The sequence below is a fragment of the Mustela putorius genome, unplaced genomic scaffold (genome assembly GCF_011764305.1).
Source record: "Mustela putorius furo isolate JIRA1106 unplaced genomic scaffold, ASM1176430v1.1 tig00003846_pilon_pilon_pilon, whole genome shotgun sequence".
Taxonomy (NCBI): Eukaryota; Metazoa; Chordata; class Mammalia; order Carnivora; family Mustelidae; genus Mustela; species Mustela putorius.
The window spans coordinates 693,302-708,903 of NW_025421999.1; the positions used below are offsets into that span (position 1 = coordinate 693,302).

The window sequence follows — 15,602 nt, forward strand, 5'->3', positions numbered from 1 at the left end:
GCATGAACAAGAAATCTTTTCCATTTTCTATTTTGCTTTTAGTTCAGAAGGTATATTGCTTTTTATGTCCCCAGAATTCATCTTCTCAGTGTGGTACCAAGGATAACACTCTTGAAGAACTTTCTTGGCAAACTAATACATCTTCCAAGATAAAAAGCATTCAGGAAAAAAAAAAATGACTTCAGAGAAACTGTGTAGTGTACCTACTGTAAAACTCATAACCATCATGAATCAGCTGAATTCTCAGAAAGTATATAGCCTTGCTTCAATTATGGTATGAATTCAAGCAGCTTAAGTTTCAAATGAGGACTTTGGCCTAGAAAATTTTATTATTTAATATTGCACTAAAGCACCACTATTAATAAATAATATCTATTCAGTTCAACTAACTAGATAGAGTAATTTGCTTAATTCAAAACGAAGAAAAAAGATCTTCCTCAGGTATCTTTACATTAGCTCTACCTCATCCCAAAAATACATTCCTGATTTTCTTTTCAAGGATTTGACAGAACCTTCCTATACTACTATACATAATGCCATATCTGAGAATTAATAAGCTCTGACTATGGGCAAGCAGTTATTGCACATGTTCAAAAGTTATGTTCTCTGTCCCATCTACCACATTTTGACTTGAAATGGGATTTTTAAATTGCAAAGTACCAAATCAGATAAATTAAAATATATTACAATTAAAAAGGGAATAAAATATTTGAAACAAAGTATTCGACTACTAGTTCCGATATAATTTTGAATCTTACTATTCAGATATGACATTGGTAGGGAGCCAGGATAAAGTTAGCAGCCATAGTATAGCTGCTCATTCATACACTGAACAAACTTGTACTGAATACCTAAGTTAAAAATAGTATTTTTTTCTCCTAGAGATTAAATAAATCACCATCCTGTCTTTCCCATGTTTTGCCCATAACTTCAATAGCATGTTTGAGGACTGCTTAAAACATATAACTATATTCTCTAATACATAATTGATCTCTAGTCATCTTTTGTACCTCTTAAAATGAAGAGGGGATGAACAAACACAACTCATTCAATAATGATTTAATCATACTAAAGTATGATATGCATTTATGAGATTTTCTTCCCAACTGTAACAGTGTATTTAAAGTTTTCAATTAATTAATGACACTCAAAAGGAAATCTAAAAATTCTTGTGGTTTCTGATACATATATATAGTAAATTTTTTTTTTATAAACATATATTTTTATCCCCAGGGGTACAGGTCTGTGAATCACCAGGTTTACACACTTCACAGCACTCACCAAAGCACATACCCTCCCCAATGTCCATAATCCCACCCCCTCCTCCCAAACCCCCTCCCCCCAGCAACCCTCAGTTTGTTTTGTGAGATTAAGAGTCACTTATGGTTTGACTCCCTCCCAATTTTTAAACTATTGCTATTTATCTAGTTTCTACTCTTTTATTTAGCCTAAATTGGGGAGGGGGAAATTCTAACACCAAGACCTAAATAAAAGAAAAATAGACAATACAATAATATATACTACTTTTCATATATTAATAGAATTAAATATTGGCACTAGTATGGAGGAGATGCCATGAGATATCTTGAGGTACTCTGTGGAATAAAAACTTAATTTCTTTATATTTTCAAAACCATGACAGATAATAATAAAGTTTTTTTCCTGACAATGTTAAATATAAAATTATGCAGCTATGCAGTTTGAAAAAAATGAACAACTGAAATGTCCTTTTCACTGTTTCTGATAATTACTATATCACAACACAGTCTGTGGGCCCTTATGCTAGATACATACCACAACTCCAAATTGCTCGGGCTCACAGAGGTCATGATATTCATTCCTCAGCTGTGCTAATTCACTGAGTACTTTCTGCTCTGGAAGATGTTTTACAAGGTTCTAAAAAGAAATAAAAGTATGAAAGTTTAATATTTTATTATTAGGACTGTTAAGCCTACATTAACAACTCTAAAAGTGATTACCTAGGATAGTAAGTTTCTGATTACGATCCTGTTATAGAACCAGTGTATACACACCTTCTGTCCCAAATAAATAACCAAAAAATGAACTACAATTTAATTTGATTAAATATACAAATGCATTTGCTTTCCATGTACTGCAGTACATAAATGATAATAAAAAGACCATATGGAAGTAAATGACATGGTAAAACTGACTAAATTTAGAGGCCTTAAACCCATATCACATTTTTAAGCTTTATTTTCTATCAGAAAGTCAATTCATTTGGAAAACATAAAAATACTACGTAAAATTAAATCATGTGTAATAACAATAATAAAAGTCTACTCTATTCTTCATAATGGGCAAAGTTTAGAGTAATCATTAATCTTATGAACCATACCAAGCCTGTAAAATATCTTCCATTATTTACAATGTACTTAAATACACAACCTAGCGAAAGCAGTGAAATCTGAATGTTCAAGTCTGATGCTGAAGAGAATCAAAATTGATAAATTCTTCTCAACCTAGTTTATCTTGGGACTATGATACAGTTCTAATTATCATTACATTAGCAAGCAACCAACATTTTGGGGACATGTATGGGATTTCAAAAAATATATCAAAGGAAGAAAAGCAGGAAAAGAGATTTAAGAAAGTAGGGCTGACACAAAATGGCAGAAAAGTACATTCCAGGGATTGGTTCCACCACAAAAGCAATCACTGAGCTAGAAAGAGTAATTTAAATAAACTACTTCAAAATACTAAAAACTACTTGGATACTCACAACAAGGGAAGTGTTTGTTAAAGGGAAACACTGCTGTTCTGTGGTAAGAGAACAACATGCACAAACAGGTATCAAACTGCACTCCTCAACACCACTATGAAGATAGTGTCTGTGTCCTTGAGGTGCTGGCTAATGCCACGGTGGGCAGTGGGACTCATGTTATCTGAAATTTAAGGATGTGCATTTTGGTTGGTTTGACAGTTCCCTGAAGGGCCAGTGCAGGTGCATGCCTTGGTTTCAACTCTCTTAGGTTGCAGTAGCTTCCCCAGATGGCATCTATCAAAAGACTTAAATAGGAACACCTCCCCTACCTTTTGGAGCCAGCCATTTAAGGAAATTTTGTCAGATTACTGGCTGACAGCAGAGATAATAAAACCATAAACCCAGTAACCACATACAAGGAATATACAGCTTGCAACAATTGTTTGGAAAAATTACAAATAGCTACAGCTCTCAACAAACAAAACTCAGCAGTCTGTGAGTTGTAGAAAAATCCAAATTCCAGTTATAAAATACTCAAATGTCTAGTTCTAAACAAAAAGAAAAAATTATAAGGCCTGCAAAAAGCAAAACAAAACAACAACAAGAAAAACACACAAAACAATCAAAAAATTAGGAAGGCATAAGTTACACATGAAGAAAAAGAAGAATATGACAGAAATTATCTCTGAAGAAACTCAATTCTGGAATTAGTAGTCAAAAACACTAAGTCAACTATCTTACGTATGTTCAATGAGCTAAAGGAAACTATGAACAAATAAATACATCAACTCTGATCAGGACCTAAAAGAAGTCCACACTGAGACACATTGAATCAAACTGCCAAGAAAGGAAGTAATTTTAAAACAGCAAGAGTGAATTCTTACATTTAAGGGATCCACAATAAGATTAACATCTGATTTATACTTGAGTCAAATAAATAAATAAAATCTTTAAAAAAAAAAGAAATATGAAAACTGATATAACAACATGTACCTATAACGAAATAAAATTAAGAACATCCATTATTTTGCCTCATTAATATAATATTCTTATAAAATAAAAAGTAAATACCCCTTTATTATTTCCATTCTTCCAGAATTTTCAATGCATGTAAATTACTCAATTGTTTTTTAAAAATTTTTCTGATAATGGGATTTTTGGTAAAGTATGTTATTGTGAAAAGCAAAGAATCAGTTTGGGCACTTTCAAAATTTTTAGTACAAGGCATCTAAGGTAGAAAGATTAAGAACAGTATTAAAATTATCAATTCTGCATATTTCAAACTTTTTTTTATTTTTTATTTTTAAAGATTTTATTTATTTGACAGAGAAAGAAATCACAAGTAGGCAGAGAGGCAGGCAGAGAGGCAGGCAGAGAGAGGGGGGGAAGCAGGCTCTCTGCTGAGCAGAGAGCCCGATGTGGGACTCGATCGCAGGACCCTGAGATCATGACCTGAGCTGAAGGTAGAGGTTTAACCCACTGAGCCACCCAGGAACGCCTCAATCTTTTTATCTCAATTTTAACCATGAAAAGAAGTACAACAGAATGAACCTGGCTTAAAATAAAATTTCAGCTCAGTATGTGAAACACTGTTATTTTATTTCTCTTCTAGCTGTATGTAACCTGTTAACTCCTCTTCACAATGCAGGCTCCACAGTAGGTGACATACCTTCTCTTTTTCTGTTCAGCTATGTGAAATATTTAACACATTCAGCAGACTTAGATGTATTCTGATTCTGGATACCATTTTATGGCTATGTTACAAACTTATATAAATGTCAGTGCTTAGTATGTTCTATTTATAAGTAAGATTTGGAATAAAACTCTCTCATGTGTAACAAATGCAGACTACTATTATACTATTTATTGTATAATAAATCAGCTTCCATTAGAATCCCATGTTGCAACTGGCCATCACAGTCTATCCCTAAAGACACTTGATTTTTTTACATATATACTAAACTTTATACACAAAGATGTATTATAAGATTGAACATTAATATGTTTTGATGCCCATAAATTCCTGTATAGAAGACGCAGGAGGATATGACGACAGACGAGAGACAAACCAGTACTCATTTGCCTCCACTCTCTTTCACTTACTCATCAAAAGCATATCAAGAGAGAAAATGAACAATATATATATATATACAGGTTCAAAGCATGGTTTGAGACTCAAGTGGACAGTCCTAGGAATCACCTGTAAGTCCATTTGTATGGTAGACTAAGGGGTTTCCTGGGAGAGAAAATTCCTGCCTAACTGTACTGTATCATGCAATAAGAAATCCAACTTGTATTTTTTTTTTAAAGATTTTATTTATTTATTTGACAGACAGAGATCACAAGTAGGCAGAGAGGCAGGCAGAGAGAGAGAGGAGGAGGCAGGCTCCCTGCCAAGCAGAGAGCCCGATGTGGGGCTTGATCCCAGGACCCTGGGATCATGACCCGAGCCGAAGGCAGAGGCTTTAACCCACTGAGCCACCCAGGTGCCCCTCCAACCTGTATTTTAAAATCAGAAAGAAAGCCTGCATTTTAAAAAGGACTGGAGAAGTGAACTGGGGAAAACTGGTGGGGGAAACAAACCATGAGATATTGTGGACTCTGAGAAACAAACTGAAGATTTCAGAGGGGATGGTTAAGCCTGGTGGCAGGTATTAAGGCAGGCACATATTGCACGGAGCACTGGGTATTGTACATGAACAATGAATCTTGCCACACTGCATCAAAACTAATGATGTATTGTATGGTAACTACCATAACACAATTAAAAAGAGAAAAAAAGGATTGGAGTGATTCTGAGTGCAGCTTTTGTATTTCTTGGTTTTATCACCAGGCCCAGTTTGCCTACACTCAACATAGTTAAATGTCTACTGTGGTAAGAGAGCTGTGTGATGAGCACTATATTGGTACACCTCCAGTCAATTTTACTTAAAAAAGAGAGAAAGGAAGAAACACATGTTTCTGTATTTTGAACACAACACCGCATACCCTTGGCACCTAGAGGTCTTCAGTATACAGTAGCTGTGGCCCATGGGAAAACTCCTCCCTTCTCCCAAATTACAGTCATCCTTAGCAGAGGCTTCAAATAGGAAATGAGGAAAATTACCCACAGCTACCACATGATAGCTGACAAATTTAGTATGGGATGCAAGAGATATTTTTGGAGACCCCTAAAAACATCCAATGTAGGAGCTTTTGGAAAGAGTTGGGATTCTTCAACAGTAACTAGAAATAAAAGAAAAATCCAGGTGAACTAATGAAGACTGGACAAGTATTTTAAACTTAAAAAAATTTAAAACAGCTTTTGACTTTTGGTAGATTAGTGATACCATCACTACTTATATTCTCTAAGAAAATGGCAAAGGTGAGTTCTAACATACTCTATAAGTGAAAAGCTATTCACAATAGAAACTAGAAATTCTAAATTTTAAAATGCGAATTTAGATTCTGACAAATTGTGAGGTGAAAGGCAAATATCCTATAAAGTTGCACCCCTTCCATTTCTCCCTGCCACTACTCCTGTTTACTACTGAGCATCTTCTTTCAAAAACTTGAAGGTTTGTGTTTAAAAGATCGATTCCCAGTCAATATAAAAGTTTCATCCTAGAAAATGTCAATGAGCGGAAGTTCAAAAACCAAACAACAAAGTGGAAAGCAGTAACTATGTCACAAAATGAGATTTTTCTTCATCAAAAGATGTAAAAACATCTTCATCAAAATATGTAAAAACATATCACAAACCCACTTTCTGATTGTCACTGTTATGTGAAGAATTTCTCCTAACAGACTATGGGCTTTTAAGTACTTTTTATATTTTTACAATTACTCTATAATACCTCCAAAACTTAATTTCCTTTAAATGTTAACTGCACACTTAAAGGTTAGTTAAGTGAAAGTATTGAACCGTAATGCCCTTTCCTTCTTGCCAAAACATAATCTTTCTTTTTTGTCTGATATCTCATTAAGTAATCTGAGTAGTAGAAAAGTCGAGTTAGGTTCACTGCAATTAAGTCTATCATTCCCCACATAAATGAACTGGGGCCAATATTTCTTTTTTTTAATTTATGATTTATTCCTTTAAAATATATTATTATAGTGTATGTTATGAATAGACATATAACTATAATATACATATTTATATTTAATACAGAATTATATACTATATAAACATAGGAGATGTATATATATGTATACAAAACAGATTTTGACTTATATTTACAAATACTTTATTTCCTTTTTTAAATCCAGACCAGAAATGTTTCCCCAAACTCCTGAATAAATGTCAGTGATTTTAACACAACACTCTTCCATTTTATCTAGTTAAAAAATTCAATCCCTTAACTATGTTACTTCATTATATGTTTTTCAATACTTTCTCATGGCAGGTCTCAAATTATGTGAGTATATTTCATATTCTTTTTTCATTATTTTTGTGCTCTTGTTCTTTGGGTTAAATGGCATAAACATTGATGCTGGGCCTGGCTCTATACTTATTTTACGGTTCATTCATTTATGCAGCTAATATATCCTGGCTGCCAAACATGGGACTGCCACCATGTTAACCATTAGAGATTCTGCCCTCATGGAGATTACAGGTTCAAAAGAGTCATATATAGTACTAACTACACCTTGGAACCATAATCAACATATGACTGACAGTGATTTGTGTTGCATTTGATTCCAAATATATTTCTTTTCAAGTGGTCATGCCACAATTCTCTCCTTTTGCTTTGATTACTAAGATTTCTACAACTCCTATAATAGACTCTAAGAGCCAACTAAAGTATGTTAAAATGCTGATTAACTGGCCTAAAGCATTCAAGGGGAGCTTTACTAGCCCTCTCCGGAGAGCCACTCCTTTAAAATATTAGTTGAAAAAAGGATATACAAGCATTGAAACCTTGATGAGAAAATTCCTGACCTTGGAGTATAACAACTGTGTCTTCCAAAGAGGTAGGCTTTGACAGGTTGCCTACCTATTTATTCATCAACTTATCCTACGTAAGGAAACTTTTCCTAAAGAAATTGTTCTAAATTCTTAGACTTAATATTAACTCCAGTCCTCTAGAAAATTCATGGACCCTCCCAGGATCTCAGTGTTACCTCAGTGTTAATAATGCCAATCAAATGGTTCCAGCTCTCACCATGGGTACCCAGATTCAAGTTCCTTGTTTCTAACTGACAGTCCCACCTAGATGTCCTACCATTAAATCAAACTGAACAAATCTAAAGGAGAATTCATCTCACTCTGACCTGTCATTCCTACCTCTTATCAGCTTCTACTAACAGCCCCATATTGCCAACAAGAACTGGCATTATCTCCATCTTCTAAGCTTTCAAATTGGAAATTACCCCTCAGTCACAAGTTCTGACAACTTGTAACAGCAAAACCTCCTTGGAGTTCCATCCGTTTACATTCTACAGCCAAAGATGTATGCACAGAAATCACATGGTATTCAAATATTTCCTAACTTAAGCTCAATTAAATTTGTCAAAGTAATCTAGCTCTGTAGTAGGTTAATGGAGATCACAGATATATTTACAACTTCTATAAAAATAAACAGAAAAATTGTGACTACTTTGTACATAGAAAATTCAACTCCTGCTAATGTCATGATTCTAACTCCAGAGGAAGTGCACTGCTTTCTAAAATAATTTATACGGGGGGCACCTGTGGGGCTCAGTGGGTTAAGCCACTGCCTTTGGCTCAGGTCATGATCTCAGGGTCCTGGGCCCTGCATTTGGGCTCTCTGCTCAGTGGGGAGCCTGCTTCCCCCTCTCTCTCTGCCTGTCTCTCTGCCTACTTGTGATCTCTCTCTCTGTCAAATAAATAAATAAAATCTTTTAAAAAAATTAAAAATTTAAAAATAAAATAATTTATGATTTACACTGAAACTGAAAGATAATTACTAACATTATTCTTTTGATGCTAATTATCTTCTATTTCATTTTTCAACTGCTTTGTATTCAAAAATAAAAATCAGACATCATATTAAACCTAAAAGGTGATTTTTATAATTAAAAAAATAGAATATACAGAATGAATGACTATTAATATTAAATAAAATATGAGGTACATATGTCCAGGTCTAGCTGTAGTATGTTATTCCTAGATACAACACAGACTATCCATGTTATTAATATTCTTCTACATATTATATAATTTAAATGTATTTTAAATTAGCATACTTCAAATAAATTATAAAATATATTCTCTTATAAGTAGGCAAACTGATATCCTCAGATACATAATAGAATAGATTCTTATCTGTTAAAACAAGTAACAGATATATAATATCCTGTTTATGCCACACTCAGCTTTCATTAGATATTACCTTAAAATGTCCATCACAAACTGCCACAAACAAATACAAGGATGCATTATTATTAAATATTATATACAAATGTTTCAAAAAAACTGCATATTACTCTAAGAGTCAATACAAGTACCTAGGTAATTTGAAGATAGAGATCTTGAAATGAGAGTACTGCAATGCACTTGATGTGGAATACCCCAAAAAACTACCTGGAAATTTCATCCAACTCTACAGGGGTATATACTCATGCTATAATCTATCAATTCACTTCACAAAGTCAGTGCTTCTCTGTCCTGATTTTTGTTTGAACACATGAAATGATGCAATTCCATCTTTACTGTTAGCACACTAACAGAATATGCATATAGTTAAAGAAAACATGCAATATCAGAATGCTACCACTCCTATGCAGATACAAATGTAAAACCACCACTATCTACGAAACAATACACACACAAACACCAGATTGCTTCTATTTCTGAGACCATAGTACCAGAAAGTCATTTCAATTAGTTGAAGAGATTTACTCTAGAAACTCATACCTGGCTGACTATCCTTTTGCATTTACTTTTAAGATTTTATTTATTTATTTATTTATTTATTTATCTGACATAGAGCGAGAGAGAGCACAAGCAATGGGAAAGGCAGAAGGAGAGGGAGAAGCAGGCTCTCTGCTGAGCAGTGAGCCCAATGTGGGGCTCAATCCCACCTGGGGATCATGACCTGAGGTAAAGGTAGATGCTTACCAACTGAGCCACCCAGGTGCCCCTACTTCTCTGTTTCCATGTGAGAACTGGTTATAGACACCTGCATCCAAAACAATCATAGAAGTATACAGCTATTCTATAAAGGAACAGAAAGCCAATATAAAGCATTCATAATGCACTGGACATTTTGACACATCAGGTATTCATGCCAAGCTGACAACATGATTTTTTAACTAAGCAGAAGCAATACTTGGCATACATGGAATGTAAAATACACTGACTTAAACATGGTGGCAGATGAGCAGTATCTAATAGGTTTGTCCCAACTTCTCAATAAAAGCATCATTGAGATACTTTAGAAAATACATCTACTTCTACCTCACTGATCACCCTAGTATATTGGGTAGTCAAATGGAGTAGGGGCTGTCAATATATAGAACACATAAAATTCTTTAAAAATACCCTTAAAAAAAAGCACTAATCCAGAGATATAACCATACTGAAGACCAAGATGATCTTAAGAACATCTACCAATCTCCAGTGGTATACAGGTTTCAGCTTTAATGTGCCTAAAACATTAAGATAGAGCATACACAAAGACTAGACCTTTTACAAGATGAGAAGGAAAATTCAATTCCTTGTGTAAACATTAGACCCCAAAAGATAATATCCCCAGTGAAAAGAAAAACAAAACAAAACAAAACACAAAGTTCACCCACAGAGGAAAACAGTATGAAATCTTGCCTGTTTTTGCCTTGACTCCGGGATCTAGGGTATGGGGTTTCTCCCCTATAAATCTCAAACCATAAGATACTTCCCATGCAGGTTTTTGGCCAGAATTTAACTACCTAGTTGTCAAAAATAACAAAACAAAACAAAACAAAACAACAACAACAACAAAAAAAACAACAACAAAACCCCCAGAAAAACCAACAAAAGACCAAAAGATCAATTTAACTACCTAGTAGTCAATAAACAAAACAATAAAAGACCAAATATATACATACACATACATACGTATATATATACACCTATATACACACATATACATATACATTCTGAAGAATGTATATGTATATATACACACACATATACTGAAGGAGAGATAGGGAGAAAGAGAGAGAGAATGAATCTGAATTTAAATTTAAAGTGTTTAGTCTTTGGTAGTGCTCCCAGGTATCTGGCAACGAATCACGAATCATGCAAATTTCCAAGAAAGATTTTAACTTCAGTTTTGAGGTATTCTCACAGATAAAGTTTAGCAATCATTAGTTCACAATAAAAATAAAGAAAACTTAGGAACCAGTAAAGAAACATTAGTCAGAGTCAGCAAAAACAACAGAAAGAGTCAGCAAAAACAACAGAAAGAGTCAGCAAAAACAGATATAGACTTATAAAGACACGTGACAGAATATTTGAAAAACAAAATTTCTGGAAATAAGAAATATAATAATTGATATTAGATATTCATTTGAATTGCTAAAACAGAAGATGAGGCGCAAATCATAAAAAAGAATTAGTAAACTAGACAACAGGCCTAAAAAATATCCAGTAAAGCACAGGACATAAAGACAAACTAAGAGATGTAAACACAAGAAAACCTAAACAGAGTGAGAATGTTCAAAATAAGTTCAATTAGAATTACAAAAGCAACTATGAATAGAGAGTAGAAAAGACAGATAATACTCTGAATAAAAACAGCTAAAAAAGGCTAATAATTTTCCAGCACGGATAAAATAACAATTACTAAATTTAGGAAGCCTGATGAATGAGGAGAAACAGAAGAATTAATGTTTTTTAACAACAATCAAAACCAGATATTGGTAAAATAATCTGTTTACTTCTAAGAGAAAATAATTTGAAAGTGAGAATTCTGTATCCATTGCAAATATCTTTTAAGTTCAAAGATGAAATAATCATATTATCAAACAAACTTTTAAGTGTTTACTATAACCAAAATCTCATTTAAGGTACTTTAAAAACATGTGATTCAGTAAGAAATAAAATGATCCTAGAATGAAGCTATTATATAAAAAGAAAGGTATAAACATAAGTTAAATACAAAAGTAAATTTAAGCAAACATGGATAAAATAGTAAACATACTAAAGTCGATTTAAAAAACTAAAATATGTAACAGATAAATTAGGAAGTGCAAAAAAATTTTTTCAAAGTTTTTAAAAACGATGTAAATAAATAGATATACATGCCATGTTCAAGGATAGGAAGAATCAAATGTAAGAATCTCAACAGACACAACTTTGCCCAGTTTATATAACTATCATCAAAATATTATGACTAAATTTTTATTGTTGTTTACACTTGACAAACTGATTATAAAATTTATGTTGCTGAAAGAAAAGAGAACAATAGTCAACACACCCCTGAAGAGCAGCAAGATGAATGTGGGTTGACACCCCTATCAAAGGCACCTGCTGAGGGCTACTAGCCTGAATGCCAGCTTTTTGTTATACTTTACTTTAAAACTAAAGCCCATGAGCAGTCATACAATTACTTCTCTGTGATAAACTGGTACCAGCCACAATGCCTCAAAACCTCACCCAGAGGATCAGGGGGCACTTCTGCATTGCACTGGATCTCTCAAATTTGGAGTTCTGAAACCCTGGCAAATGCTGGAGATGAAAGACAGGAAGATTGTATCACCAGCTTGGGCTGATAGTGTGAACACAGACACGGTAGAGGCAAGGATCTGATGGAAGCCTGGGACACAAGAGGGTAGATTGTTTGCACTTCTGTGAGGGCTTCCTGAACACCAGTGCATGAAAACTCACCTTTCCAGGGAAGAGAGCAGGTTAATGCCATTTTTGACCCCTCCACTCAACATGGACAGACTTTAGCAAGCAGCACAGAGCACACAAAAAAGGCTTGGGCCTGATTACACCAAACTCCACACTCTAGTACACTTCAGGTTCCTTTTATAACAGGCAAATGTGATTGGGAGCCAGAGCATCAACAGGGCCTTCCATCAGAAAATGAACACAAAACTCTGAATGCACCAGGTCTATTGATAATAGAGAGCTGAAATCATTGGTTGTAGTGGAAATAGGACCAGGTATAGGTATTCCCCAAAACATAAAAGACAAAACTTAGACAAAATGCCAAGACAAAGGAATTCATCCAAAAAAAACAACATGAGGCCAAAGACATGGAGCTAATAAGAAATAGAACTGAACCAGAATTTAAAACCACAATCATAAGCATACTTCCTAGGCTTGAGAAAAGCATAGAAGAAAGCAGAGAGACCCCTACTAGAGAAATGAAAGACCTACGATCTAGTCAGGCTAAAATAAAAAATTCTATAACCAAGATGCAAATCCATAAGTATGGAAGAAATAGATGAATTAATAAGTACTACAGAAGATAAAATTATGGAAAATAACAAAAGCAAAAATAGAGGGAAAGAAAAATATTGGAGCACAAATGTAGACTTATGGAACTCAGTGAGCCTTTATGGAAAGCAGAGTAACGTAAGTATCATAGTAGACCCAGATAAAAAAGAGAGACAAAAAGGGGCAGAAGCTTTAAACAAGTCATAGCTGAAAGCTTCCCCAATCTGGAGAAAGAAAGAAATGCACAAATCCAGGAGGCACAGCGACCTACCATCAAAATCAACAAAAGCCAACCAACACCAAGACATATGGTAGTAAAATCTGCAAATTATAGAGATAAGGAAAGAATCTGGAAAGCAACAAGGGAAAACAAATCCCTAACCTACAATGGAACACAAATCAGGTTAGCAGAGGATCACGAAAGAAACTTAGCAGGCCAGATGAAAGTGGCAGGATATATTCAACAGGATGAATGGAAAAAATAAGCAGCCAAGAATATACTATCCAGGGGCGCCTGGGTGTCTCAGTGGGTTAAAGCCTCTGCCTTCAGCTCAGGTCAAGATCCAGGGTTCTGGGATCAAACCCTGCATCAAGCTCTCTGCTCAGCAGGGAGCTTGCTTCCCTTCTTCTCTCTCTACCTGCCTCTCTACCTGCTTGTGATCTCGGTCTGTCAAATAAATAAATAAAATAAAATAAAATAAACAATACACTATGTAGCAATGCTATCATTCAGAATACAGAAGAGATAAAGAATTTCACAGACAAACAAAATAACAGAATTTGTGACCACTAAACAAGCCCTGCAAGAAATATTAAAGGAGACCCTCAGACTGGGAAAGACCAAAAGCAACAAAGACTAAAATGGAACAAAGAAAATCTCCAGAAAAAGCAAATGAACAGGTAATATATAATAGTACTAAATTCATATCTATCATTAATCATTTTGAAAAAAGAGTAAATACTTCAATAGAAAGACACAGGGTATCAGAATGGATTTAAAAAAAAAAAAAAAAGACTCATCCATATGCTATTTACAAGAGACCTAAAGTGAGGGGAGGAGAACCATCCCTCAAGTTAATGGATATCAAAAGAAAGCCAGAGTAGCCATAGAAGTCAATAACAAGAGAGGAAGAAGGGCACAATATCATAATAAAGGGGACTACCCAACAGATATACAAAACAATAATAAATATTTATACCCCCCATTTCAGAGTACCCAAATACATAAATCAATTAATGGTAAACATAAAGAAACTTACTGATAATACTACAAAAATAGTAGGGGACTTTAGCACCCTAATTAGAGCAATGGATAAATCATCTAAGTAAAAATCAACAATGAAAGATGATGGAGAAGTACCAGGCTTAGACAACATCAGGTAGCAGGAGATCAGCTGGATAGCTTATCACCCCACTGCGAACACCTACAAATCCAACAGGACATCGAAGAGAAGAAGAGCAACAATTCTAAAAACAGAAAATTGACAACTTTCTGAAAGGTAGGACTGGTGGAGAAGTGAAGCCAAAGCGATGGAAAGATAGACGGTAAGGGGAGGGGCCGGATCCCAGCAAGCTGCAGAACAATGGAGCACAAAATCAGGACTTTTAAAAGTCTGCTCCACTGACGGACATCACTCCAGAGGCTAAACTGGGGTGAAACCCATGCGGGGTCAGCGTGGCCCCAGGTCCTGTGGGGTCACAGAAGGATCATGGTGTCTGAGTGTTAGGGAGCTCGCAGGTATTAGAGCTGTGAAGGCAGCTACAGAGACAGAGCCGAGGAGTGAGCTCTCAACTCGGGGTTACCTTGAGCTTGAATCCGTGGCACAAGCCACTGCTCTGTGAGTGGGGTCTCTACAAGATCTGGGGAGACACCCCCTGGAAGAACTCAGGGAACTGCAGGATTCGGAGACTCCAGGAGGAGCTGTGTGCCAGAGACAGAAATGCTTGGTCACAGGCTGGGTGAGCTTGGAGCACGGCCAGTGACACAGGAGTGATTGAATGCTTTTCTCCAAGCATGGGCAGAGACTAAAGAGACGGGAGTAATTGAGTGCTTTATTCTAAGGACGCAATGAGGGGTGGAGCCCCAGGCACTCAGCTCCACCAGGCCGGAGACTGGGAGGCCACCTTTTTCATTCCTGTCTTTCAGAATTCTACAGAAAGCATTCAGGGATCAAAATTTCCTGAAAGCGAACCCGAGCGGATTACTTAGCCCGGACTATGATACGGGTGGTGCAATTGTACCCCGGGGAAAGACACTTGAGAATCACTACAACGAGCCCCTCACCCAGAAGATAAACAAAAAATCCAGCCAAGACCAAATTCATTTACCAAGGAGAACAGCGGAATTCCAGAGGAGGAGAAAGAAAAGCATGGAATTCATGGCTTTCTCCCCATGATTCTTTAGTCTTGAAGTAAATTTTTTTTTAATTTCATTTTTTTAATTCTCCTAATTTTTTTTAACTTTTACCCTTTCCTCCTTTAACATTTTGTAACTACTTTATCGTA

The 15,602-nt window shown here is 35.3% G+C and overlaps 1 protein-coding gene across 7 annotated transcripts in view; it reads right to left on the reverse strand.

Annotated features, from left to right (window-relative positions):
• Positions 1–15,602, reverse strand: part of DIAPH2 (diaphanous related formin 2) — a 980,096-nt gene that overhangs the window by 513,339 nt on the left and 451,155 nt on the right. For all 7 annotated transcript variants that reach the window (XM_013047536.2, XM_004775974.3, XM_013047535.2 and 4 more), the window contains one exon: positions 1,795–1,896. In XM_013047536.2, the coding sequence (XP_012902990.1) occupies positions 1,795–1,896 (102 nt within the window). The remainder of the gene's footprint in view (positions 1–1,794; positions 1,897–15,602) is intronic.